Raw genomic sequence first — 26,684 nt, forward strand, 5'->3', positions numbered from 1 at the left:
TGGGGGCGGGCGCCGCTGGGAGTTGTCAGTGTGGTGAGACCCAGGTAAAGTTGGCTGCGCGGAGGCGGCTCCGGTAACTGCGCGCGGCCCCTTTAAATCCCGCCTCCCCCCCTCCCCGTTCCCTCCCGGTTCCCCTTCTCTGCCGCCACCGCGCACCCCTTGGCCCGCCCGGCCCCGCCGCCGCCCGCCCCGGCCCCGCCGCGCCGCTCCGGGGGCGGCCGCCGCGCCCCCGCCGGGCCCCGCGCGGCCTAGTGGGCCGGGCCGCAGCCGGGGGCTGGCGTAAGCGCGCGGCCGCCGCAGGTGAGGGCGGGCGGGTTGGAGGCGGGCGGTGGGGTGGGGGGGAATGGCGGCCGCGGCCATGAGGGCGGAAGCGGCCCCGCGCTCGCCCGCCTCCCGGCTGCGGGCCCGGCCTGGCGCCGCCGCGGGGGCTGCGGCCTCCTCCGGTTCCCTGCGGTTCCGTGCGGTTCCCTCCGGCCGCTCGCCCCCATTGTGTGCGGCGGGCTGGGCTTGCCGGGCCGCGGGGTTCCGGCCCTGCCCGTGCTCCCGGGGCCCGGCGGTAACAATGGGCCCCGCGCTGTCCCGCTCCCGCCGCGCTCCCGGGGCCGCTTTCTCGGCAGCGCCCCGGGGGCCGTTACCGGCGGGCCCGGGCGGGATTCCCGGGCGGTGCCGGTTCCGCGGGGCCGTGCCCTGCGCTTCCCTCCGGGCAGCGGTACCGAAGCGGGGGCTCCGGTGGCGAATCGGGGGGAATCCCCCCCCCCCGCGTCTCCCACCCCGCGCACCCGGGAGCCCCTCGGTTCGCAGCCGCTCATCAACCAGCCCCCGCATCGGGCTCCTCTGGGGGCTCGTTCTGCCTCATGTTGCAGGAAAGCGCTTTGCCCTCCGTGGTCCTTTTCGGACCCTTTCGCACGCTTTGTCGGAAGGGGATGGAAATACCAATTTTCTTTATTAACAGATAAGGGAAACTGAGGCTGGGATGTGCCGGGACTCGCCCGGCAGGTCTGACACAGCAGATGTGCCCCACAGATCTGTGTTCGAAAACTGTAACTGACCTGAAATCTCTAATAAAATGAACAGTTTCTTACAGTTCTGTATCAGCTCTTTTTCTGGAGACTCCGCACTTCACGTTGCGTGTAGCCGGGACTCTCTAGACGCGGAAGGCGAGTAGCGATGTAGCCTGGAAAGGAAAAAAGGGGTAACGGCGAAGTGCGTCACGTTTACGTGCAGCTTCTTTGAAGAAAAGGTGTTGTAACCTGTGGCCGTGAAGCTTCTTGTTTTCCCTAAATCCTCCACGAGCTCTTGAAACGTAATCGCGGCCATTTTGACGCGATTTCTCTGGTGGGGATCGGCCACAATTCCCTTTGGCTGGAGTGGCCTTTTTGTGAATATATATCGTTTAGCTCTAAAAAAATAACCAGGCGAAACACTTTAACGAAGACTGTCTTGAACTGGTAAACTCGGATTATCGTTATTTCTGCGCGGGGCCAGTTCGGATGTCGGGATAACCAAGATTTGTGGTTAAACGTTGCCTGTGAGCTGTGCTGGAGTTACATGATTGAGGGATAAATAATCAGCGGCCGAGTCCCGTTCCCTCACTGGGGACATCCACTGCTCTTAGTATAGTCAGGCCTGTGGCTGATATTTCTATAATTCTGGGTGGTTTTTGCGCATTAAAGAAAAAATAATCATGATTTAATGGCGCTGGGCAGCGGCGCTGGAACCGCGTCTTATTGAATCCGCAGATGAAGTTACTGTGAGCGCACGGGGTCACTTCTGTGGCCAAATCGGGTTCGTATACCGGCTCGTTTGCGCGTGAAACGCTTAAAAGTGGAAGAGCCGTAGCAAAATCAGTCCTGTGGGGGAAGAAGTAAATGTGGAGGCTTTGTCTGCGCTGACATCCAGCCTGGGTGCTCTGCTCGGTGTCAGGCTTGTTTCCTGCTAAGAAACCTGCGGAAAACCTGGAAAAAGGTGGTTTTTAAGTGGCCGCCAGGCGCGGGCAGCCCCAAAGGGGGAAATCTGGAGGTTTTGCGGGAGCGGTTGCGTTGGAAGGCTCGCATGTGAAGATGGTGACGTTGGGGTCTCTTGGGGAAGCGTTTCCGACCCTTCCGCTTGTGGATTTGGATGTGAGACCCCCCAGTTCTTCCAGGGCTCTTTGTTGACGCCACTTCGGCGCTTTCCCCGCTTTGTGTCGGGTTTTCTCGCTCACGTTTCCTCCCCGTTCTTGCGTTTTGCCTGCGGCTCCTTCCCCCGTCCCCAGGAAGGCGTCACTGTCTCGTTACCAAAATCCGAACGCGCAAAGTTTGGGCTGATTGAGATTTCTGCGGTTGGAAGAGACAACGGGGAGGATCAAACCGCTTGATGCCGATCCCGTTCTCACCATCCGCGTTCGGCTCTTCCCCCAAAGCTCGTGTGAGGTTATAAAACTTGTTTTAGGTGCTCCACGGCCTGAACTCTTACAGGGATTTTTAACCTCAAGCAGTTTCCTAACGACGTCGTTGGCTGTTATTCCTCATTGGCATTTAGTTCGCTTTATTTGTAGTTTTTTCCATCTAGAATACTCAATAGAAGAAAACTTTGTATTTCCAGTTAAGAGGAATAACTCAAGCAAGCAAAAATGGGCAGGATTTTTTTTTTCAAACAATTCCCAACAAACTCGTAGCGCCGCTTATTACCGGAGAGTTTTTCCTTCCCCTCTTTTGAAGGTGAAAAGGGGGAGTAGCTGATGTATCTGAGGCTCCCAAAGCAAATTTTCTTTCCGTTTTTAGGGTTTTTTTCCAGCATTTCGCGCTCCAGCCCATCGTGAGTCTTTGAATCCTTGACCCCAAGTACTTTTGGGTCCCGATCGCTCCCACCTGCCTGCAGATGATGTTTTATTCAGCGCGTTCCACCGTGGAAAAATCTAGAGGGGCTCAAGTGGCCTTTTATCTTGGGGACACGCGGCGGCTTTGCCGGTTGCCTCCCCGATGCGATCATTCAGTCCCGGCGTTGCATTTTTTGTTGGTTTTTTGCTTTCTAACAGTCTGTTCTCTCTTCCCCCCCGCAGAGTTCTACCTTGTAAATACTGTTATTTGTATATACTGTAAATGATGACATCGGTGGGCACGACCCGCGCCCGGGGGAGCTGGGAGCAGACGCAGACACAGAGCCAGACGCAGCACAAGCAGCGGCCGCAGGTAAAGGCAGCTCTTTATTTATTTTTTTCTTCCACCTGAGCGTTCCCCGTTCGCTTTAACGAACACGCGTGGCTAAATCACCCGCCGTGACGGGTCTCGCTGTGGCGGTGGTGGTGAGATCTGCCCCAAAACGGCCACAATTTAGGTGATTGTTGCGTGATGTCTCTTTCTTCCACGCTCCCCTCACTCCTCTTCTTTCGGAAGCTCTTTCTGGCCCTTGTTTGCGCCTCCTCGTCGCGTCGGTTCCTTTCCAGAGATCTCAGCGTGGCCTCCAGAGGAAGGTTTGTTGCAAACGAGCTGCTCTAACCGCGCTCTCCCTCTCCATTCCAATTTCTTTAGGCCACCGCGGAACAGATTCGACTTGCACAGATGATTTCGGACCACAACGACGCCGACTTTGAGGAGAAGGTGAAACAAGTGAGTGTGGAAAGCGACGTTGAGAGAACGTCCGGCTGGTCGCTCCCTCGATTTCCTTGGACCGGCTTTTATTTTTAGGGGCTCTGCCGTGTCGAGCCCCAAAACACGGGGAAACGGTGTTATCCTGAGCAAACAAGGTTGGGTTGTGCCGAAACAATAACTCAGAAATTCCCACCTTCAGTTAATTCGCATCGAGGGGACATAATTAAGCTGGGGATGCTCCCAAACCCTGGCGTTTCTTAGTAGAATTTCTGGCTGGGGGTTCAGCTTCTGTCCCCTCCGAGATTTTGGTGGCGCCGAACGTGTCGAGCGCAGTGTTTTCTTCTCTCCAGCTGATCGACATCACGGGCAAGAACCAGGACGAGTGCGTGATCGCTCTGCACGACTGCAACGGCGACGTGAACAGAGCCATCAACGTGCTGCTCGAGGGCAACCCCGACACGGTAGGATGGGTTTTGTGAATCCGGTGAGGCCTCGTTTGCCATAACCGCCTATTTGGGGACAAAACAGCCGGGAACGTCGCGATAACGAGAACCAAAAGGGACTTGTTGGGCTCGCACCAAAATCAGCTCCGAAAACAAGCGAGCGCTGACGTAGGAGGAACCTTCATTCATTTTGTGATGTGACTTGTGTTCCAGCCCAGTAAAAAACCTCCAAATATGAGATCCTTCCAAACCGCCACTGATCAAACGAATCCTCCCAGCGTCCCGGTTTAGCTGAAGCTCTTCGTAGAGTCAAGGCTCTAAATAGAATTTCAGAATATTACGCCTTAGCTCATTTTTGTTCCTTGTTATTAGCCCTAAGCTGGACAGGTCAGACTATATTCCGTGTAACGTCGGGTGCTTTGCCAGCATTGGCACTGGCCAAATTCGGTTCTCTGTGCCTTTCGGAGCCCTTTCTGCTGGCAACTGAACAAAATCGCTGTCGGCAAATCCCAACCGGATTTCCGACAGTAAAGGAGCCAGCGCGACCTTGGTGTTGAGTTAAGTTTGGCTTAAAGTTACAGTATTCCACGTCAGTCTTTGCCTAAATTTCCTTCTGAGCCAGATGCCCATGGAGAAACACTTGGGTTTGGTGGCAGTTTGTGCCTCTCTGGGGTTTTTTTGTCACCGTCCCACGTGTCGCTGTCCCAAACCAGCCCTTTACTTGTCCGCCAGTCACATTTTCAGGTGTTTGTCAGCGACTTGTGGCTATTTTTAATTGTTCTAATATGCGCAGCGTTGGTTTAAGAAGATGAAACCACTGTCGTTAAAGAAACCGATGCGGCCCAATGGGCGTCGCGCTTAATTTCTTGCGCTTGAACTTGCCTGTTGGATAAATTCTGTGCTGATTTTTAGAGGAGGGGTTTTGTTAAATCACTTTACAGCTGAGGCAACAATTTACTCCAAATATTGACTGCAGAGCCCTTAGGAACCATTCCCTGGGTTATTCTCGGAGCTCCTCCAAACAGTGAAATATGAACATAGGAAATGGCAGCAAAGCTTTCCATGAAAGAAGAAGCTGTACTGTGTGTAGGCTGATAGATTCCTCTAAAAAAAAAAAAAAAAAAAAAATTTGGGCTGGAAACCATTTTTTATGGACGTCCTTGTTATATTCTCCATAGCATGTTTAAATACATTTGCATTTGTGTCTCGGGTCGCTCAAACTTTGAGTAACTTCTTTCTCTTTTTTCCAAACCTCCAGCATTCCTGGGAGATGGTCGGGAAGAAGAAAAGCGTCTCTGGGCAGAAGGAGAGTGGCCAAACGGAGCCCAGCGAAGAGAGCAAAGAGAACCGGGAGCGGGAGCGGGATTTCAGCCGGCGGCGCGGCGGACCGCCCAGGCGGGGACGTGGCACCAGCCGCGGCAGAGAGTGTACGTGCAAAAATGGTGGCGACTTTGACTAAAAGCGGCCACGCAGTGAGCGGTGGAGGGGAAAGGGAGCTGGGGGTCCTGGGGGGCAGCGGGGTGACCATGAGCCAGCACTGGGCCCTTGTGGCCAGGAAGGCCAATGGGACCTGGGGGGGATCAGAAGGGGGTGGTCAGTAGGTCAGAGAGGTTCTGCTGCCCCTCTGCTCTGCCCTGGGGAGGCCGCAGCTGGAATATTGTGTCCAGTTCTGAGCCCCTCAGTTCCAGCAGGACAGGGAACTGCTGGAGAGAGTCCAGCGCAGCCACGAAGATGCTGAAGGGAGTGGAGCATCTCCCTGCCGAGGAAAGGCTGAGGAGCTGGGGCTCTGGAGCTGGAGAAGAGGAGACTGAGGGCTGAGCTCATTCATGGGGATCAATATGGAAAGGGGGAGTGTCAGGAGGATGGAGCCAGGCTCTTCTGGGTGACAGCCAGTGACAGGACAAGGGGCAATGGGTGCAAACTGGAACACAGGAGGTTCCGCTTGAATAGGAGAAGAAACTTGTTCGCGGTGAGGGTGCCAGAGCCTGGCCCAGGCTGCCCAGGGAGGTTGTGGAGTCTCCTTCTCTGCAGACATTCCAACCCGCCTGGACACCTTCCTGTGTAACCTCAGCTGGGTGTTCCTGCTCCGGCGGGGGGGTTGGACTGGATGAGCTTTCGAGGTCCCTTCCAACCCCTGACATTCTGTGATTCTGCGTGTGATCTGTTCGCTGCTCCCCGAGATGATTCCTGGGGTGACACCCCCAAAACTGTCAGCTTAAAAGAAGCGACGGGAGCGCTCGGTGCAGTTTCCCATGCGTGGGTGTTTGAGATCTTCACGTTGTCTTCGTGTCATTTTATCTTTCAGTTCGGGGCCAGGAGAATGGACTAGATGGCAGTAAGAGCGGAGGGTCGTCTGGAAGAGGCACGGAAAGAGGGAGACGGGGCCGTGGCCGAGGCCGAGGTACGTGTGGGGTTTGGGCTCGGAGCAGAATTATGTCCGTGGATCCGTCTCCTCCGTGAGGTTTGAAAGAAAACCTGTTTTTTCGGAGGAGCAGCCAAACAGAAGAGAAACGCTTGATTTTTCTGTTTGTTCTTAGCACCTACACATTGCTTCCCCATCTACAAACACGACCTAGTTCTCACATCTTCTCCATAGAGTTGAAAAAAATAGGGATTTATCGTGGAGAGGTGGGAAGTTAGAAAAGCAAAGGTGGTTATTTGGCAGGTGAACCGGTCGCTTGTCAGCAGCAGAATCCAGATCCTCCCTGTTCTTGCACGGGTGTCACTGTGCAAACGCTTGTCCTGGGTTTTGAAGTAGCAGAAATTCATTTTTCTACAAAATTTATGCTGCTGGGGGGTTGTTGTTGAGGACAATGCTGCAGAAATCAGAACCCAGAGGCTGGTACTTGTGGTTTGTGCCGGTTGGGAACCTCATCTGAGCCTGGAATCACGTGTTCAGAACTCCAAATGTTGTTCAAACGTCTCTTTTCCTGGCAATGCAGAGCAAAGAGATGCTCAGCAGCGCCTGTGTTTGTATTTTCCAGGTGGCTCTGGAAGGCGAGGGGGAAGATTTTCTGCCCAAGGCATGGGGTAAGTTTTACTGGTACAAACCGCAGCAAAAATAAAAGTCTTTGCGCGTGAATAGTTCCGTTTGTGTCTGTCATTTGTGTTCCGATTTTCCTTTTTTTTGGTTTGTAAAGCCAAAATTGTATCACGGTAACTTAAATTTGGAGCAGCTGGTGTGAGAGAACTGTCTTTGGAGATGCGTCGCGCTCCGAATAAAATCAGTTGCTTTGAAAAAACGCTTCGGGATCGAGAGTAAAAATTTCCCTCTTCCTATTTCCTACAGAACTTTCAACCCGGCCGACTACGCCGAGCCGGCCGGCGCAGATGAGAACTACGGGAACAGCACCAACAACACGTGGAACAACAGCGGCAGCTTCGAACCGGATGACGGCACCAGTAAGTGGTTCGGTGTTTAGAGGGGACGCAGGTTTTGCGTCCGGCCGGTTGCGCTGAGAAGCTTCTGAGCAGGTTTTTTTTGGTCTTTTTAATTTTAAAAGTCTCTTTTTATAAAAACTTCAGTCTGACAAACACATGCGGGTTCCCCGGGATTCGCTGCATCCTCCGGAGAATGTTGCTCAGAGCTCAAATGTCTCGCTCAGGGTTTCGGTACGAGGAACGTTCTCTCTTTTATTGGCATTTTGCTCAAACTATTGGAGGGTGAGGCCTCGTTACAAAAAGCCTGAAAATAAATCATCAACACTTCCCTGTTTGAAGGAAATTCTTCTTCCCTGGGCGGTTTGTGAGCACCAATCTGCCCCGGCGCATTCTCTTGCAGTGGAAAAATGACATTTTTTGGTTTGTTTTGAGTACGTGCAGTGTTGTAAGACACAAGTGAACTCAGATTTAACAGAGAGGTGAGAGACAACCCTGAATTGTAAGTAGTCTATTTGCGGGGCGTTTTAAGAGTGATTTTATTTTTTCTGGAGCAATCTTGCACCACCACGAAGTCAGACTATTTCTCCGCGATTTTCAAGCAAATGAGCTTTACGTGCTGGAAATTTTACTGTCTGGTCTGAAGAGGCTTCTGTGCGTTGTTTTGGTTTTTTTTTCCTGTGTTGTTTTGTGGAATTGTGGAAGAATGGGTTAGAGCGCAGTGGGTGAATTGGGGATTTTTCGGATGGAACAATTCAAATTTCCTTAATGTTACAACGCGGCTGGAAAGTTTATCGTGCAACTTGTGTCGTGCGCGGTCGTTTTGTTTCCGTTTCAGTAGCCACAGGCGTCTCTTTAAATTAACAATATCCACAGGTACGATGTGACTGCAATGGGGGCGGTGAAACTCGCCTTCGCTTCTTTAAGTCAAAATTTCACTGGTTGTCTGTCTTGTCTCTTTTTTTTTTTTTGTTGTTTCAGGACTTGATTTCATTGGGGGTGAGGGGTCAAATTATCCCCGAAAATTTGACACTCCTGGTATGATACATCCAGGTGCACTAACTGCCCCGGATACCTTTACTTTATAGCTTATTTTTTAAAAAAAACCCTGAAATATCTGTGGATATGTCATTCTTCTCTCTCTTAATTTGTTCATTTTACTGAATATTTGCCGTTTGTTCTGACTGTGCTTTTACTAATGCTGACACCTTGAATGTGAAGTGGGAGAGGTTAACCCCAAATTCTTGGTGGATTGTGTAAATTTTTAACTTCGGCCACCGCTTCTCGGTACCCGGAGCAGCTCGGTGTCCCCAGCACTGTGGACAAGGTCCCACCCGAGGGGGGAACGCGAGGCAGCTCGGTCGGGTGAACAAATTTGGGACCTGCCCTTGTCCCCGTGGGGGTTTTTGGTTCTCTCTTTGCTGCTTCAGGACAAAATGCTGCTTGATGGGGGGGATTTAGGCTGGCTTAACTATCTCAGCGCCTTGGCTCTGCTTGCGGCTGCCTCGCGCTCGATGGCTGCGCTGGTGTGTCCTGGCTGCTCCTCTTCACTGGCCTGCAGTTGAAGATCTTAGAGTCATAGAATCATTTTGGTTGGAAACGAGCTTTAAAATCATGGAGTCCAACCATAACCCACTAACCCCTGTCGGTGAGAACCTCATCTCTGCGTATTTTCAACCCCTCCAGGGATGGCGACTCCAGCACTGCCCTGGGCAGCCTGTTCCAATGCTCCACAGCCCTTTGGGGAAGAAATTCTCCCAAATTTCCAACCTCAACCTCCCCTGGCGCAACTTGCAGCCATTTCCCCAGCTCCCTCAGCCGCTCCCATCACACTTGTGCTCCAGCCCCTTCCCCAGCTCCGTTCCCTTCTCTCAATTCACTCCAGCACCTTAAGGCCTTTCTTGGCGTGAGGTGATCCCACCACCCCTCCGGCCGCCATTTTGAGCCCTTAGGTAGATATTCTTGTGCCCTGGGGCCACCGTTTTATGCGCTCAGGTGATTTTGGTGCCCCAGCGCCGCCATTTTGAGCCCTGAGGTGATTTGGGTGCCGCCATTTTGGGCCCTGAGGTGATTTTGGTGCCGCCATTTTGGGCCCTGAGGTGATTTTGGTGCCGCCATTTTGGGCCCTGAGGTGATTTTGGTGCCGCCATTTTGGGCCCTGAGGTGATGGCCCAAAACCACTCCCAGGATTCACGGTTTTCCTCCCCATTCCCAGCACACAGACGGTCACTGCCCTGGGCCTGCTGGCCACACTATTCCTGATACAAGCCAGGGTGCTGGTGGCCTTTTTGGCCACCTGGGCACCCGCTGGCTCATGTTCAGCCGCTGTCACCAACACCCCCAGCTCCTTTTCCAGCCGCTCTCCCCCGAGCCTGCAGCGTTCATGGGGTTGTTGTTGTTGTGACCCAAGTGCGGGACCCGGCCCTTGGCCCTGTCGAACCTCAGACAATTGGCCTCAGCCCCTCGATCCAGACCCCTCTGCAGAGCGCTGGATTTGGGGGTGACCGGGATGGCTGACGGCAAAGCCGCTCAGCGCCCGACCGCTTCATTTCCCGCTCTGACACCTTCATGCTTTACGAAGCCAAGAGACACCCATGAGATCATCCCATTTGCCTCGGACCTAATGAATCCCATCGATGGCCATAACGAGGCCAAAATGGTGTTTGGCTAAAGTGTTCTCACATCCGGGTTAATCTTTAACCCCCGCAGGCAGCACAAGGCCGTCTGCTCTGGCGCTGCCGGGATATTTTTGCTCCGCTTTGGTTTTGTTTGGATTTACATTCCTTTGAGGTGCAGAATTGGGGGGTTTGGGTTTGTCGTGAGCCTGTTCATTTTGTTCTAGCTTGAATATTAAAAAACAAACCCCCAAAATCTACAACAACAACAACCCAACCTAGGAAGGCCTTTCAGATTGGCTCAACTCATCAGGCAAAACAAGCACCCAAAACCCAACAGTAATAAAGAATAATTCACTGCTAATATATGTATTTCATGCATTAAATCTTCTAGACAAGCAGTTGTTGGGATGTTTTGGCCTCATAATTAAAGTGTCTTTAGGAAAATCTGCCGTTTCCTTCCCCCCTCTGTGAGTCCTGCAGAGAATCTGCGCTGTTCTCCTTCCCCACGTGCTGGTTTTATGCTGTAAAAGGCTTTTTTTGGCTTATAAAAAGCCCGATGCCAACTTGTTCCGTCCTTGTAAACGCTTCCAGGTTTAACCCCGTCAGGTTTTGTCGGTCTGGTTTGCGCGGCCCAAAAACAAACCGCACAAAGCGGGGCTGGTTTGGCTCTGAGGTTTTTCGGGATGTAAAACGCTCCCGCTCTTTTCCCACACCAAATTTTAAGTTGCCTAATGGATTCGGAAGTCAACACATAAAATTCAAAATACTGAGGTTAAGCTGCGAAGGAAACAAGACGGAACAAGTTGAAGATGCGGCCAAGCAAAGCTTTTTTTTCTTTTTTTCCTGGCAAATTTTGCTCTTTTCCAATTTGTGCTGGGCTGAAATCTTGTGCTTTTCCCCCGATGTTTTAAACCACTCGTTTCGAGCGTATCTTTGAAATCGGTCGCAGAAAACGCTTGGATAGCTTAGTCCCTTAAATTTGCCTTCTGTTCCCATTTGCTTGTGTTCCCGTGCGGGGAGGTTTCAACATTTGTCGGGGAGGGGGAAAGACAAACCACGCGAGTGTTTCGGTTATCCCCAATTTTTCCAAGAAAGGTTTGACGGGTGGCGGGATCCTGCACGAGAAGCCCCCGAAGGAGACGCTTTGTCTGAGCTGCTGGGCTGACACGAGCTGTTCCTGGGTGCAATCTGAGGGGAAATGAGGAGAAATGGCACAAAAAGAGGCCGGGGCCGCTGTGGGGGGGTCCCCGTCGGGCGTCGGGGTGCGTGTGGTCCCTCCCGTCCAGGCTCAGCCCGTCCCGTCGCGGTTCCTTCCCCGTGAATCGTGGCTTGGGATCATCGACCGCTATTAACTCGCCCGGTTGGCAAATAAATAGAAATTCCTCTCCGCTGCTTGCAAAGCTCCTCGGCGCTTCCCCGGCTTTTGGAGGCAGAGCTTTGATCCACGCATTAATTTTTCTCCCTGTCATTATCCTCGTAGGTGCGTGGAGGGCGGCGACGGAAGAATGGGGCACGGAGGACTGGAATGAAGATGTAGGTGCTCTCCAAACCCTTCCTCTCCCTGTTTGTACATGCAATGCAGTGAGACAAGCGCAAAGCCCGTCCTCCCTAAACTCCAGGCGTAGCCTAAGCCGGGCTGCCAATGAATAAATAAACCTCGCTGCTTCTGGAGCAGTGGAGCTCGTTGTAAGAGCCCAAAATGGGACGGGATCTCCTGGGGCGTCGAGTCTGATCCTCTCCTGCATGATTATTGCGTTTTTCCGTACGCTGACCTGACTCCGTGCCGGGTTCTTGCTCCGTTTTTCCCGTGGAGCGGCAGTTTGGGGAGATTTGCTGCTTTTTTTGTGTCTAGCTGGCATCTCCCTCGGAGAGAATGGTCGCTGTTATCACCCACTTTTACCACTTCTGTTTCAGTTTCTTCTGAAAACAGGTTTGAGTCCCTCTCTGAATCAAGGGAGAACTTAAATTCATGCGGACAGGAGCAGCGTTGGGCTTTTTTATTAGCTGATCCTGATGGGAGCCAAACGTTAGAGAACTTTAAGTCTATAAACACCCGAATTCTGTGAATCTTTCTGTTCCTACTTGTGTGTTTCACTTGGAGCCTGGAGATGCCGCTCTCACTTTTGGATTCTTTTTGCCTCTTTCAGCTGTCAGAGACGAAGATCTTCACGGCCTCCAACGTCTCCTCAGTGCCTCTGCCCACCGAGAACGTGACAATCACAGCCGGACAGAGGTGACAGCCCCGGCGATGCCATTTACCTGAGAAAAGCGGCTCCCGAGTCCCAGAGCAACTTGCCAGCTGAGACTAAACCTTGCCAGCTGGTTCAAATGAATGAGATTGATTTAAATGGCAAAGTTAAGAGTTTCCGGGTCCTAATCCTGGATTAGAGTTTTCTTAGGCTCTACTGCTGGTTCTTCCAATTTGGGAGCATTTTTGCCGTGTTAAATTAACGGAAGAAACGCTTTAAAACACAGGTTCTCGCTTGGCCTCTGACCTTTTGAGTTGCTACTGGCCATTGCGAGTGAAAGTTCTGCAGATTTGTAAAGTCAAAGCTATAAATCGCAAAGCCGGAGGTAGAATAGCACTGTAACGGAATGTGACAGAGCTTGTGTTTAACCTCCACGCGTGGTTTTTTTACCCAGAATCGATCTTGCGGTCCTGCTGGGAAAGACACCGTCGTCTACGGAGAGCGAGTCGCTGAACCTGGAGTCGTCCCAGGCTCCTTCCCTGGCCCAGCCACTGGTGTTCAGCAATTCCAAGCAGAGCGCGATCGCCCAGCCCGGCTCCAGCAACTCCTTTGCTCACCACAGCATGGTACGGAAACGCCGCGCCCCGCCGGCTTTTGCTTTCCCCAGCGTTCCCCGTGTGCGTTTGGGTGACGCGAGAAATAAAGTTCCGACACCCGACGGCTTCTTGCGGGCGGCGAGAATTCTCTGCTCTAAATACAGAGGCGTGAAGTCCGCTGCTTAGTTAGAAATAATTGGGATCATTCCTCCCCTATTGCCCTTGATCGATTTGCAACACGTGCTGCTTTCTCACTCAGAGGAAAATTAAAACTCGCAGTCCAGGGCTTGCAAATTGGGCAGTTTGAGCAGTGGGACTGGCTGGGACTTGGGTGCGGGTGGAGGAAGGAGACGTTGAATCCGCATCGGGGACCTGGGCAGGCGCTGCTTTGCGTAACTGCAGCAAAAGAAATCAAAATTGTGCGCTTAACGGCGAGATAGTTCAGGAAGGATTTTCGAAACCACCTTAACTCTAAAGCCAAGTTCTATTGGGGATCGTCTTGTAGCACAACCGAATGCGGGTGAATAATTTAGCGCATTTTTAAAGACCCTGCCTGTTAATTTTCTCTGTAAACCTCCACGACGCTAAAATACAGTGGGTTGGGTGACGGATAAAAGTACCTGTGGTCACATGCGATAAACGCCGCGAGAGGAGCACAAGCTTTCCTTACCAGCGGTGTCTGGAGCGTTAAGCTGAGGCACCCAGTGAGAATACAACACATTCGGAGAAATATTTATCTCAGTTTATCCCTGACTTTGTTTCGTCGCCACGATCGCAGGTGAGCATGCTGGGGAAAGGCTTCGGTGACGTCGGCGAGGCCAAAGGCAGCAGCACCACCGGTTCGCAGTTCCTGGAGCAGTTCAAGACGGCGCAGGCGCTGGCTCAGCTGGCGGCTCAGCACGGCCAGCCGGCCGGCAGCGGCTCCGCCGCGGCCTGGGACATGGCGGCCACCACGCAGACCTCGTCCCTCGTGCAGTACGGTGAGGACGAGCAGCCCGCGTCCCCAAAAACGGGGAGCGTGTTCCCCTGGAACGGCAGAAACGCGGGTGGGAGGGATTTGGTGAAGGGAAGGATGGCAAGTTCACAACGCAGCCGACTGCTGGAGAAATGAGAAGCGGAGAAGCACAGAATGGTTTGGATTGGAAAAGCCCCTCAAGATCACAGAGTCCAACCATAACCATAATCGTAGAAGAATCATCAAATCGTTTTGATTGGAAAAGAGCTTTAAAATCATGGAGTCCAACCATAAGCTAAATTTAACACTACCCCATGTCCCTGAGAACCTCATCTCCGTCTGTCCAACCCCTCCAGGGATGGCGACTCCAGCATCGCTCTGGGCAGCCTGTTCCAATGCCCCACAGCCCTTTGGGGAAGAAATTCTCCCAAATTTCCAACCTCAACCTCCCCTGGTGCAACTTGCGGCCGTTTCCCCAGCTCCCTCAGCCGCTCCCATCACACTTGTGCTCCAGCCCCTTCCCCACAGACTCTGCACCTCTCCGCTTTCTGATTTTAACAAGCTCCGGGAGGAACCAGAGCGATAACAATTAGATTTTTCTTGATGTCGAGAAGCATTGCGACTCGATTTAGTTTTAAGGACTCGCTGAACTCCTGTCTCCTCTTGTAGATCTCAAGAACCCGACGGACTCCTCGGTGCACAGTCCCTTCGCCAAGCGTCAGGCCTTCACGTCAACCTCCACCATGATCGAAGTGTTCATGCAGGAGAAGCCGCCCGTGGTGACTGCCCCCGCGACCGCGCCAGCACCCTCGTCCTCGCCGCTGCCCAGCAAAGCCAATCCCGGTCCCCAGATGTCCCCAGGCTCCTCGGACAACCAGTCCTCCAGTCCCCAGCCGGCCCAGCAGAAGCTGAAGCAGCAAAAGAAGAAAGCGTCGTTAACATCAAAGGTGCAGATCGCTGTGGGGAAGGCGGCGGCGTTGTGGAAAAATCCATTTGGGAAGGGTTGGGCTTGGCCTTACTGATCTTAGCGTTGGGTTTTGGGGAGAAAAGCCTCCCTGTCTGGTTTGAAAAGCGCGATTTGGAGAACGCGAGCCTGTCGCGTGCCAGGAAATGTCGTTTTTTCCACGCTCATCCCTTCCCGTCATTCCTCCCGCGCAGATTCCTGCCCTGGCGGTGGAAATGCCTGGCTCGGCGGATATCTCAGGGCTCAACCTGCAGTTCGGAGCGTTACAGTTTGGTTCGGAGCCCGTTCTGGCCGAGTACGAATCGACGCCCGTGACGAGTGCGGCCGTCAGCCAGTCTCAAAGCAGCCTGTACACCAGCACGGCCAGGTGAGAATGGAATAACGAAATCCCACGGGGAACGCGTCCCGCATACGAGTAGACCCTTTCTGCCTCCACCGTGGTCACAAAGGGGGGACAACGTATGCGACAGCAAAGCGTTAAGTTGCCGGCAGACTCGTTCAGGCAGCTCCGCGACTGCTTGGCTTGCGGTTACTTACACAGAAAACATGTTTCTTGCCGCCATTACACCGCGGTGCTGGAAACACGGGAGGAAAACCGCCAGCGCGATGCCCCGTGAACAGATTCCGCATGGTTTATCTTGATTTTTGCTTGGCCAGCGGGGCCGCAGGGCACGAGGTGCATCTACTATCTGCTCCTGTGGTGCCTTTATGCTGCTGCTTGGGGCTCTTTATTTTGAAGAGCCGACAGGCTGGGTCAGCAGCTGCCAACACGGCTGGTTTGGAGGAAAACATCAAGTCCTTTTTGTGTTTTTTTTTTCCCCTTTTGTAGTGAATCTTCCTCCACGATTTCGTCCAATCAAAGCCAGGAGTCTGGTTACCAGAGCGGCACGATACAGACAGCAACGTTTACCTCCCAGAACAGCGCTCAGGGACCACTGTACGAACAGAGAGCCACCCAGACGAGGCGATACCCAAATTCCATCTCCTCCTCGCCCCAGAAAGATCTGACCCAGGCCAAGGTAGGAAAAGAGCTTCGTGCTAAGGCAGCGTCGCTGAAATTCTGTCTAGGGGGAAGCTGAGTGGTTTATCGGGTGTTTCCGCGATGCTCCAGAGCTGCCACCAGAGCCCATGGTGACATTTTTCAGCGGGGTTAATAGCGGTTAAGTTGATCACCGGCCGTGTGTCATGTCGCGCATAATTACTGCATCACGCGTAATTACCCTGCTGCAGGGTGGTGTTCAGGCTGCAGATTTCATTTTCTCTTAAGGATTCAATCTTTGCGTGCTGAACACGAGTTCAGAAAGGTCCAAACAAGCAGCTGCAATGCCCACCACTCTTTTTCTTTTCTTTTTCCTCAGAATGGTTTCAGTTCTGTACAACCCACGCCGTTACAAACCACGCAGGCCGTTGAAGGTAAGAGCGTCAGCGCAGCGGGCGTCCTGCCTCTTGTACTGCTCGCATTCTTCGCTTTGGATGAAAATCTTTATGTTCCTAGCGAGTCCTTCCCCTGCCAGCCTAATTGCTGCTGCTCAGATTATTTGCTTGCCCTGAAATGTTCGGCTTTCTGCTGCCGGATCCATGAGATCCTTGATGAGTTGCTCCCTGGTGACGATAATTAACTCCGATTTATGAAATGCACCTCATCTGGAGGTCTTGGTGGTGGTGTTGGAGGAAAGTTGAGGCTCTTAGAGACACGGTTTAGCGCTAGGTTTAGGTTATGGTTGGACTCGTTGATCTTAAGGGTCTCTTCTAACCAAAACAATTCTGTGATTCTATGAAAGCAAGACGTAGAAGCACCATCGCGCTGTCCCCAGTGTGGAACTGGTTGGCAGCAGGAGGGAAGCCCCGGATTTCTCCTCTTGCTGACCCTCACCACTAAATTACCCTCCAGGAGCTGCTCTTCACCCAAAACCTTTTGCCCGCAGGTGCTACGGGCCCCGCCGTCAAGTCCGACTCCCCCTCCGCTCCCAGCATCGCCCCTCTCAGCGACGGGGTGCCCGCCTCGTCTTTGCTGACCACCGCCAGCCAGCACTCGAGCGCGCTGAGTGGGCTGAGCCACGGCGAGGAGCTCCCCAGTACGACCAGTGCCCAGCTCAGCAGGTGAGAAGCGCAACTGGGAGGGATCCGTAGTGGAAATCGGTGGGGAGGACCCAGGGGACGTGTGTTCGGTGGATGGGCAATGGCTCAGTGTCTGGATGGGCGGTGGTGACAAGTGGTGGCCCCTCGAGGGTCCGTACTGGGATTATTTAAATATCCACATCAATGATATAGTGGGATCGAGTGGTTGATTGTGGGTGACACCAGGCTGGGCGGTGTGGGTGACACGCCGAGGGGTGGGATCCATCCAGAGGGACCTGGAAGCAGCTGCCAGGAGAAGGACTTGGGGACACTGGGACATGTTCTGACATGACCTGGCCACGTGCATTTACAGCCCAGAAGATCGAGCGTATCTTGGGCTGCATCAAAAGGAGCATGGCCGGCAGGTCGAGGGAGGGGATTGTCACCTCTGCTCTGCGCTGGTGACACCCGCCTCCAGCTCTGGGGTCCCCAGCACAGGCAGGACATGGAGCTGCTGGGGAGCGGACAGAGGAGCCACGGAAATGACCCGAGGCTGGACCAGCTCTGCTGGGAGCACAGGCTGAAGAGAGCTGGGGTGTTCAGCTGGAGGAGAGAAGCTCTGGGGAGACCTTAGTGTGGCCTTTCTGTACTTAAAAGATGGGGACAGACTTTAGAGCAAGGCCTGTTGCGATAGGACAAGGGGTGATGGTTTTAAATTAAAAGATTCAGGCTGGATATAAGGAAATTGTTGCCCCTGAGGGGGGTGAGAGCCTGGCCCAGGTTCCCAGAGAGGTGGTGGCTGAACCATCCCTGGAGACATCCCAGGCCAGGCTGGACGGGGCTCTGAGCAACCTGAGCTGGTGCAGATGTCCCTGCTCATGGCAGGGGGGGCACTGGGGGAACTTTAAAAGTCCCTTCAACCCAAACTATCTGTGATTCTGTGATCCGAGTGGACGGGGAGCGGGATCTGCCCTGGGCTTGACAACCTTTTGTTCCTCTTCCTGCAGTACGTTACCTGCCCAGCAGAACAGTCTGTCCTCATCCACATCCTCTGGGCGAACATCAACTTCGACTCTCCTGGTGAGTCCGGCTGAGCTCTCGTGCCGTGCGGCCCCTTCTCAGCTCAGTGCGCTCGGCCGGCGGCGGCTGCGGTTGTGACGGGACTTTGGGTGTTGTGTGGAGAGAGGACGGAGGGTTCTGTTGGAGTATTGTGTTCGGTTTTGTGCCACTCACACCAAGAAAGGCCTTGAGGTGCTGGAGCGAGTTGAGAGAAGGGAATGGAGCTGGGGAAGGGGCTGGAGCACAAGTGTGATGGGAGCGGCTGAGGGAGCTGGGGAAACGGCCGCAAGTTGTGCCAGGGGAGGTTGAGGTTGGAAATTTGGGAGAATTTCTTCCCCAAAGGGCTGTGGGGCGTTGGAACAGGCTGCCCAGGGCAGTGGTGGAGTTGCCATCCCTGGAGGGGTTTAAAATACACAGAGATGAGGTTCTCAGGGACATGGGTCAGCTTAACACTTGGACTCCATGATCTTGAGTGGCCTTTCCAACCCAAATGGTTCTGTGACTCTATATTTTGCGTAGACAACCCCCTGCAATATTTCTGCCCTCGGTTACCCCTCCCTGCTCCCCTAACTCTTCCCTCCCTTCCCCAGCACACGAGCGTGGAGAGTGAATCCAGCCTCCATTCCTCCGCCAGCACTTTCTCCACCTCCTCCAGCACCGTGGCGGCCGCCCCGCCGGTCGTGAGCGTCTCCTCCAGCCTCAGCAGCGTCTCCAGCCTGGGCCTCAGCCTCGGCAGCAACTCCACGGTGACCGCCTCGACTCGCAGCTCCGTCGCGACAACATCAGGTACTTTCCCGAATCCCGCTAAACAAGAGGAGGCCACGAGGGCAAAGAGAGACGGCTCCTGCTGTTTGCTTCCCAGCAAAACTTTGCGTTTCTCTTCCTTTTTTGTTGTTTTTTAGGAAAAGCCCCTCCCAATCTCCCTCCTGGAGTCCCGCCGCTGTTGCCTAATCCATACATCATGGCTCCGGGGTTGCTCCATGCCTACCCGGTGAGTGGGACCGCCGGCTCTTTGCGGGGAGGGATGTGGCGTAGTACAGAAACTGGAATGTCCTTGGATGGGAAGCGTTTGGACCTGCTGTTCTCTGTAAAACAGTAGTGGAGAAAATCCACGTGCCGTGGGGTGTAAATATCTGTAATTCTCGTCACCCCGGAGCAGATTCTCTGCGGCTTCCCCAACCTTTGGGGAGCAGCAGCCCTTGGGCAGAGCGTGGCGACTGCCGCAAAGTCTGGTGGCGTGTCGCAGGTTGGGGCAGATTTCGGCGTTGGAAGGAATTTCTAGAGGAAAACTGATGCCCTTGTGGTCTGGAGCAGCGGCGCTGGCCCTTGGCGCTCACTTTTTATTTGAGCGGCTCGTAAAACCACTCTTGGTGAGCACTGGGTAATTCTGTAGCCTCCGATCCTCTACTTCTGGCTTTATCTCATGTTTATCTAGATGTTTAATCTAAAATGAGGTGTCTTTATCTCATCTGCGTCCCTATCATCATCTCCTGCTTTTTCTAGCCACAGGTGTATGGATACGATGACTTGCAAGTGCTCCAGACGAGATTCCCGTTGGTGAGTACCAGAGATTAGGCGTTGGGTCCGAGGAGCCGGCAAAACGTGGCGTGGGGTGGATGCGGCTGCAGTGAGGGGTTAATCAGCTGTTCCTTTGCACTTAGGGAGCTGGGAACACTAATTATCCGCACTAATTATTCAGCCAGTGGTATCGATGGTGGGGCCGGGGAATGTGAGAGCTACCGCAGGCAGCGGTTTGGCCCGATGGTGCCGTGAACTGTTGTAGATACTCGTCTCTGATCCTTGAAAGAGGCGGAGACTAAATCATCAAATACCAGGTTGGAAGGGGCTACAAGGATCATCTGGTCCAAGCCTTCTTGGCCAAAGCCCAGTCTAGATAAGCTGGCCCAGCCCCCTGTCCAGCTGAATCTTAAAAGTAGTTACTATTGGGGAATCCACCACTTTCCTGGGGTGATTATTCCAACAGCTGATTGTTCTCATGGGGAAAAATTTCCCTCGTGTCCAGTTGGAATCTCCCCAGGAGTAACTTGTACCCGTTGCCCCTCTTTTTTTTTTCCACGGGACCACTTGTAAAAAGGGATTCTCCGTCTTCTTTGTAGCCACATTTTAAATCCTGAATGTGGTGATGAGGTCTCTCCTTGTCTGCAGGCTGGACGAGCTCCGTTCTCTCAGCCTTTCCTCACACGGCACCTTCCCAGTCCTTGCATCACCTTCGTGGCCCTTCTCCGGTCCCTCTCCAGCCCCGTCCTCTTCCACGAGAACGGGTTTTATTTGGCGATACGAGATGTATCGCTGTCGGGAGGCGGTTTGAGCACCGCATACCAGTAGACCTTGTCTGGTTCTTGCCATAGCCAGGCAAGGGGGACGGTCCATGCGACACAAACCCGGGGTTGCCGTAGGCTGCGATCAGCCTCTGCGTGGCTGGTTGAACCGCGATGCTCCAACATACCCAGCAGCTGCAGTCGCAAAATCCCTCTTTTCCCCAAAAAAAAGCGTCTTTGGACCGAGCTCTTAAAAACTTGGTTTGTTTTTATCCCTCAGGATTATTACAGCATCCCATTCCCTACGCCCACCACCCCACTGACTGGAAGAGACGGCAGCCTGAGCAGCAACCCGTACTCTGGTAGGGAAAAACCTCCGCTCTGGTTCCGTATCCTGGTGCCTCCTGCGCTGCCCTTGGTCTAGAGCGTGTTTCTCAGCGGCTGAATTCTTGGCTTTTCCTTCATTTGATCGTCTGGTCGCGTGGAGGCTCGTTACTGGGAGGATGTGGGCCAGTAGGAGTTGATGTGGCAGTTGGAAGAGCTGAAAGAATCCGAGGTGTAAAACCGGGGAACTGCTTTTCAGGTTGTGGCGAGACAGGGGTTAAGCGGCGCTTCTCAAACACCCGAGAATTAAAATACAAAGAAACACAAAATCTGGAGAAATTTAAGCTTTTGATCTATGTGACAGTCTCATGGAGAAAGAAAATGCGGAATTTAGGAGCTTTCAAGTTCAAACTGAATGAACCAAATGCCTGGGGGGTGGCTGATCTCTCGCTGGCCTGGGGAAGTGTGTTAATTCACGCGGCCGATTCGCGGCGGGCAGAACTCGTGCCGAGCTTGCACGTGCTTCAGGAACCGCTGCGCTTTGTGCGTCGCTCTTTTGCCAGTGCCCCTTCCCCGTCCCTCAGCAGGACCTTGTTTCTGGGAAGATGAAACCCCAAGCTCTGAGACGTTCTCGCTGTGTGAGCTGTGAATAGGGAGAGTGTTTGCGTGGAAAAACGAGCAGATGCTCAGCAAAAGGAGCTTCCTCGAGTCCTGCTCTAAAATGGGACCGTGCCTGCATCCTCAACAAGAAGATATTTTGATTTTTCACTCTCCTCTTTGCTGAGGAGCTGTTTGCTGGTAGGACAAGGTCCGCAGGCCATGGCTCTGGCTCAGGAGAGTGTGGAGTTTGTTCAGACACTGATGCATGGACTTAGGAAGAGCTTTAGGAAGGGCTTAGGAAGAACTTCAGCATACAGGCTCTGCTGGATTTATCCAAGGGCTGACATCAGGCAGTTTTAGCTGCTGTGGTATTCCCTTCCATCTGAATTTCTCCTCTTGGGGATGAGGAGAGCAATTAACAGCTCAACATTATCAGTGTGTGATGGTCCAAACGCTGTGGTCCTCACTAGATGTAGGAGGAGGGTTGATTCAAGTCATCATCGATCAGAAGTCTGTGTCACCTTTGGGCTGCGCCAGGATTTGACACATCTGTTCTTCACTCCCATCTCCTCTTTTCCAGGTGATTTAACAAAATTTGGCCGAGGCGATGCCTCCTCCCCGGCTCCGGCGACGACTTTGGCGCAGCCTCAGCAGAGCCAGACCCAGACTCACCACACCACGCAGCAGACGTTCCTGAACCCCGCGCTGCCTCCCGGCTACAGTTACACCAGCCTGCCGTACTACACAGGGGTACCGGGGCTCCCCAGCACCTTCCAGTACGGGCCCGCCGTGTTCCCTGTGAGTGACCGCGGGCAGCGCGGTGGGGGTCCAGTGCTGGGAGCGCTTTGGGGCCCCTCACCTCAGGGCTCAAAGTGGCGGCGCCAAAATCACCTCAGGGCTCAAAGCGGCGGCCCCAGGGATGGCAGGATCACCTCACGCCAAGAAAGGCCTTGAGGTGCTGGAGCGAGTTGAGAGAAGGGAACGGAGCTGGGGAAGGGGCTGGAGCACAAGTGTGATGGGAGCGGCTGAGGGACCTGGGGAAATGGCCACAAGTTGTGCCAGGGGAGGTTGAGGTTGGAAATTTGGGAGAATTTCTCCCCAAAGGGCTGTGGGGCATTGGAACATGCTGCCCAGGGCAGTGGTGGAGTTGCCATCCCTGGAGGGGTTGAACAGATGGAGATGAGGGTCTCAGGGACACGGGTTAGTGCCAGGGTTGGGTTAACGCTTGGACTCGATCTTGAGGGGCTTTTCCAACCAAAACAATTCTACAATTCTATGATTCAGACAATGCAGGGAAGCCTCTCCTCACTCCGCTTCTCTCCTTTCTGTAGGTTGCTCCTACCTCTTCCAAGCAGCACGGTGTGAATGTCAGCGTCAACGCATCAGCCACCCCGTTCCAGCAGCCCAGCGGCTATGGCTCTCACGGATACAGCACCGGTAAGAGCCCCGGCAAGAGCTGTGTTAACCTCGCAACGGCGCCAGGGCTTGTTCACAACCTCCCTGGCTGTATCAGGGGACCGTGTTTTTCTCTACTGGAGGAAAATGACCACAGTTGTTTGATTCTCCTTGGAAAGGCCCAGGCTTGTTCTGCTCCGAGCCCAGCATTCTGGTGGCTGCAGCGTTGGACTTGCATCAGAGCGCTTCAGCTGCTGAATTATTTGTTGTTTGGTTGGTTTTTTACTGCCTGCACGTGATCAATAGGACAATAATTATTCCAGATTTGAGCCTGGGAACTTGTTTGAGTCCTGTGTTTGGCAGATGCTTGCTTTCTAGACAAGTGTCCTTCTTGATTCAAAGACGCAAGAAGGTCGTGAATCTGCTGCTTGTCTCCGTACTGGGTTTCACTGGTTAATCTCTGGCTGACCTACAGAGGGCCTGTGTTTAAATTCCCGTTGTGCGGTAGCAGGGCTTGGACTGGGGGATCTCCAGAGGTCCCTCCAACCCCAACCGGTCCAAGATTCTGTGTGTTCTCTTTGCTAAGACCCTGCTCCCCAGAACGACGTTGGCCTCCAAACCTCCCCCAGTTCTGCGCCGCCAGTAACCCCTGAACAGTGGCTGCTGCTTCACGCTCTCTTGCATTTCCTTCTCCCCAGGTGTGTCCGTGACATCCAGTAACACAGGAGTGCCGGACATCTCGGGCTCTGTCTACTCCAAAACTCAGGTGAGTGTCCGTGCGCTCCAGGCCGGCGCTGCTTCGCTGGGGAGCAGAAACGCGGCAATGAGGCAGCGCGGTCTCTTCCCTTCAGAGCAGCCAGCCAGGGAGAAGGGAAACACTTGGCTTTTCCCATTTTTAGAACAATTCCAAGCCTGGAAGGAGCCATAGGCAGAGTCTGTTTGTTCTGCCCCTCTGCTCTGCTCTGGTGAGACCCCACTGGGGTCCCCAGCACAGGACATGGAGCTGCCGGAGAGGGGCCAGAGGAGCCCCAGAAATGATCTGAGGCTGGACCAGCTCTGCTGGGAGCACAGGCTGAGAGAGCTGGGGGGTTCAGCTGGAGGAGAGAAGCTCTGGGGAGACCTTAGTGTGGCCTTTCTGTACTTAAAAGATGGGGACAGACCTTAGAGCAAGGCCTGTTGCGATAGGACAAGGGGTGATGGTTTTAAATTAAAAGATTCAGGCTGGATATAAGGAAATTGTTGCCCCTGAGGGTGGTGAGAGCCTGGCCCAGGTTGGCCAGAGAGGCGGTGGATGAACCATCCCTGGAGACATCCCAGGCCAGGCTGGACGGGGCTCTGAGCAACCTGAGCTGGCGCAGATGTCCCTGCTCATGGCAGGGGGGCACTGGGGGAACTTTAAACGTCCCTTCAACCCAAACTATCTGTGATTCTCTGTGCCACACGCTTATGTAACGGGGCAGGGGAGCATCACCCCCCTCCTTGCCCTCACCCCGATGTCTCCCCACAGCAATCCTTCGAGAAGCAGGGATTTCACACTGGAACCCCGGCGGGCTCCTTCAACCTGCCGTCGGCGCTGGGCAGCGGGGGGCCCATCAACCCGGCCACGGCGGCGGCGTATCCCCCCACCCCCTTCATGCACATCCTCACCCCGCATCAGCAGCCCCACTCCCAGATCCTCCACCACCACCTGCAGCAGGACGGGCAGGTAAGAGACCCCCCGATTTTTTTTACCCCCCCCCAGCCATCACTGGGGTGTCGCTGAGGGCTCTCGCTCCCCTCCCTGCCCCGCCTCCCTGTGACACGCGCGGTGACATGCACACGCTGACACAAACACGCAGGGCCGAGAAAGAGGATGAGGTGAGGAAGGCCCGGGGGTGCGCTCAGCTGTTTGGGGGGGGCGCTCATCACGGCCCCCCCTCGCTGCCGGACCAGGACCCGCAGGGGCAGCGTCCCCTCCCGCTGTCCGTCCCGCCTCCCCCTTTCCTCCCAGTTTGGCGGCTCCGCAGGGCAACAAAGGGGTGAACTCGCCCCCACCCCTGGCCCCCCCAGCCACGACCCCGCTGCCGTAGCTTTCGGCTCTAACCGTGGATTTCTATTGTCATAGTTTGTCCCTTTATTTTTACATATCCTGGTACTGCAACAGCTTCCATATTTGCAGATGATACTGTGCTGCCAACGCCAGCAGGAAGACCAGGTAATGAACCTCTGATAACACCGTGCGCTTGCCCTGGGGTCTCCCCCTGCCCCTAAGGCCCCCCAGGCTCACGGAGCCCCGTCCTCCCCACCATGTCCCGCCAGGCGAGGAGAGAGACCTGAGCACATTGTGCACAAACACACACACAAACCGCGGGCACCCACACACACCCCGACCTCTTCCCCACCTTCCCCCTCCCAACGAGCTGCCGGGAGCTGGGGGTGTTGGTGACAGTGGCTTGACATGAGCCGGCGGGTGGCCAAGGTGGCCACCAGCACCCTGGTTGTACCAGCACCGGTGTGGCCAGCAGGCCCAGGGCAGTGACCATCCCTGCGCTGGGCACTGGGGAGGCCGAACCGTGAATCCTGGGGGCGGTTTTGGTCCATCACCTCAGGGCTCAAAATGGTGGCACCAGAATCACCTCGGGGCTCAAACTGGGGGCACCAGAATCACTTCAGGGCTCAAAACGGCGGCCCCAGGGGTTGTGGGATCACCTCACAATGAGAAAGGCCTTGAGGTGCTGGAGCGAGTTGAGAGAAGGGAACGGAGCTGGTGAGGGGCTGGAGCACAAGTGTGATGGGAGCGGCTGAGGGAGCTGGGGGTTCAGCTGGAGAACAGGAGCTGAGGGGAGACCTTCTGATCTCTGACCTGCCCGAAAGGAGCTTGGAGCCAGGGGGGGTCGGGCTCTGCTCCCCAGGAACAAGCGCCAGGACCAGAGGAAACGGCCTCAAGGGGAAGCTGAGGTTGGAAATTTGGGAGAATTTCTTCCCCAAAGGGCTGTGGGGCATTGGAACAGGCTGCCCAGGGCAGTGCTGGAGTCACCATCCCTGGAGGGGTTGGACAGACGGACATGAGGTTCTCAGGGACGTGTTTAGTGCCAGCGCCGGGTTCACCGTTGGCCTCGATGATCTCAAGCGGCTTTTCCAACCCAAACCATTCTCTGACCCTCGCTCCGCAGCGCCGCGGGGGGCCCGTGACGGCCAACGGCGGCAGCCCCGGCGGGCTCCGCCGCCACCGAGGAGCCGTTACCCCGCCAGCTGGATCCATCCTGCGCAACACCCTGCGCCCCCGCGGCCGTCGGCCTCACCGTCCCCCCCCAATAACCACAATCTCCTTCTCCCCCTCCCCGCAGAGCGGCTCCGGGCAGCGCAGCCAAGGCAGCTCCATCCCCCAGAAATCCCAGCCCAACAAATCCGCCTACAACAGCTACAGCTGGGGCACCAACTGAGTGGGGGGCCCCTCCGCGCCCCCCGGCTCGCCGCCGAGGAGCCCCCGCCGCCGAGGGACCGCGGGAGCGAGCGTCCGGCCGCGGGCAGGGCCCCCCGCCCCCCGCAGCCCTTTCCTCTTGTATGTAATATAGAATTTGTATTTTTTTTGTTTTTTTGTTTTTTTTTTTTTCCTCTTTTTGTTTCGTTTTGTTTTGTTTTTTTCTCTCTCTCTCTGCATTCAGACTCTGAAACCGTTTGCCGTAGGGGATCTTTTTTGGTTTTTACTCCTTTCTCCCCTCTCTCCCACCCCAAAACCTCCTTGTCGTCCCCCCCCCCGCCTCGAAGGAGTGGAAGCTGCGAGTCGCCTACAGCAAACCCCTTATTATTAGGAATCCGAGCAGTAATTGATATGAACAGCATTGTAAGATGAATTAGTTGAAGTGTTTTGGTTTTCTTTTTTTTTGGTTTTTTTTTTTTTTGTACTGTGTTCTAAATTTAATGGATAAATGTGTCTTGTATATAAAAACAAAAACCCCACATGCCGCCGTCCTCGACTTCTCTCATTTCCTAACCCCCCCCCCCCCCTTTTACGTTTTCCTGCCCCCCCCCCGCACGCTCTAGGAACCTTCTGCTCTTCAGTTGGGGATTTTTTTTGCTCTTTTTTTTTTTTTTTTTCCCTACACAGTCCAGATCTTGTTATTTTTCAGTTCAGACCTTTGAGCCGCAGCCCCCCCCACCGCGGGTGATTTACTAAAGCCAATAAAACTCACAACCTCACGTCTGCATTTTTTCATCTCCCCCCCCCTGCCATTTTTGCCACAGGGGCTGGTTCCCCCCCACCCCTCCCCATCTTTT

At 54.3% G+C, this 26,684-nt stretch overlaps 1 protein-coding gene and 1 non-coding gene across 10 annotated transcripts; both read left to right on the forward strand.

Annotated features, from left to right (window-relative positions):
- On the forward strand, nucleotides 1-26,373 carry UBAP2L (ubiquitin associated protein 2 like). Of its 9 annotated transcripts, none has more exons than XM_065653899.1 (29): nucleotides 1-44; nucleotides 3,041-3,170; nucleotides 3,510-3,587; nucleotides 3,920-4,030; nucleotides 5,271-5,439; nucleotides 6,318-6,413; nucleotides 6,997-7,042; nucleotides 7,302-7,414; nucleotides 8,372-8,443; nucleotides 11,489-11,541; nucleotides 12,156-12,241; nucleotides 12,652-12,823; nucleotides 13,572-13,773; nucleotides 14,418-14,695; nucleotides 14,907-15,079; nucleotides 15,542-15,731; nucleotides 16,071-16,125; nucleotides 16,638-16,812; nucleotides 17,778-17,850; nucleotides 18,420-18,615; nucleotides 18,732-18,820; nucleotides 19,339-19,386; nucleotides 20,389-20,470; nucleotides 21,613-21,830; nucleotides 22,364-22,469; nucleotides 23,126-23,193; nucleotides 23,935-24,132; nucleotides 24,571-24,621; nucleotides 25,754-26,373. In XM_065653899.1, exons 2-29 carry the CDS (start codon nucleotides 3,081-3,083, stop codon nucleotides 25,847-25,849), a joined length of 3,384 nt encoding a protein of 1,127 aa, XP_065509971.1. In that variant the 5' UTR covers nucleotides 1-44; nucleotides 3,041-3,080; the 3' UTR covers nucleotides 25,850-26,373. The 9 variants fall into 9 exon arrangements, with proteins under 9 accessions (XP_065509971.1, XP_065509970.1, XP_065509973.1 ...); XM_065653898.1 differs by having other exon boundaries at nucleotides 19,333-19,386; nucleotides 25,754-26,372; XM_065653901.1 differs by having other exon boundaries at nucleotides 19,333-19,386; nucleotides 24,586-24,621; nucleotides 25,754-26,372.
- LOC136000248 (small nucleolar RNA SNORA58) lies at nucleotides 20,162-20,296 on the forward strand. Its single transcript, XR_010607725.1, has one exon. It is a non-coding gene; the product is annotated as a small nucleolar RNA SNORA58 (small nucleolar RNA).
- Nucleotides 26,374-26,684: the final 311 nt, after the last annotated feature.

This window comes from Caloenas nicobarica, chromosome 31 (genome assembly GCF_036013445.1).
Source record: "Caloenas nicobarica isolate bCalNic1 chromosome 31, bCalNic1.hap1, whole genome shotgun sequence".
Lineage (NCBI taxonomy): Eukaryota > Metazoa > Chordata > Aves > Columbiformes > Columbidae > Caloenas > Caloenas nicobarica.

Bases quoted from the DNA above. Each gene is read 5' to 3' on its own strand.
- UBAP2L (XM_065653898.1), top strand. From the start codon at position 3,081: ATGATGACATCGGTGGGCACGACCCGCGCCCGGGGGAGCTGGGAGCAG. The intron at 4,031-5,270 runs GTAGGATGGGTT...CCAAACCTCCAG, and splicing joins TCGAGGGCAACCCCGACACG to CATTCCTGGGAGATGGTCGG. The intron at 22,470-23,125 runs GTAAGAGCCCCG...CCTTCTCCCCAG, and splicing joins CTCTCACGGATACAGCACCG to GTGTGTCCGTGACATCCAGT.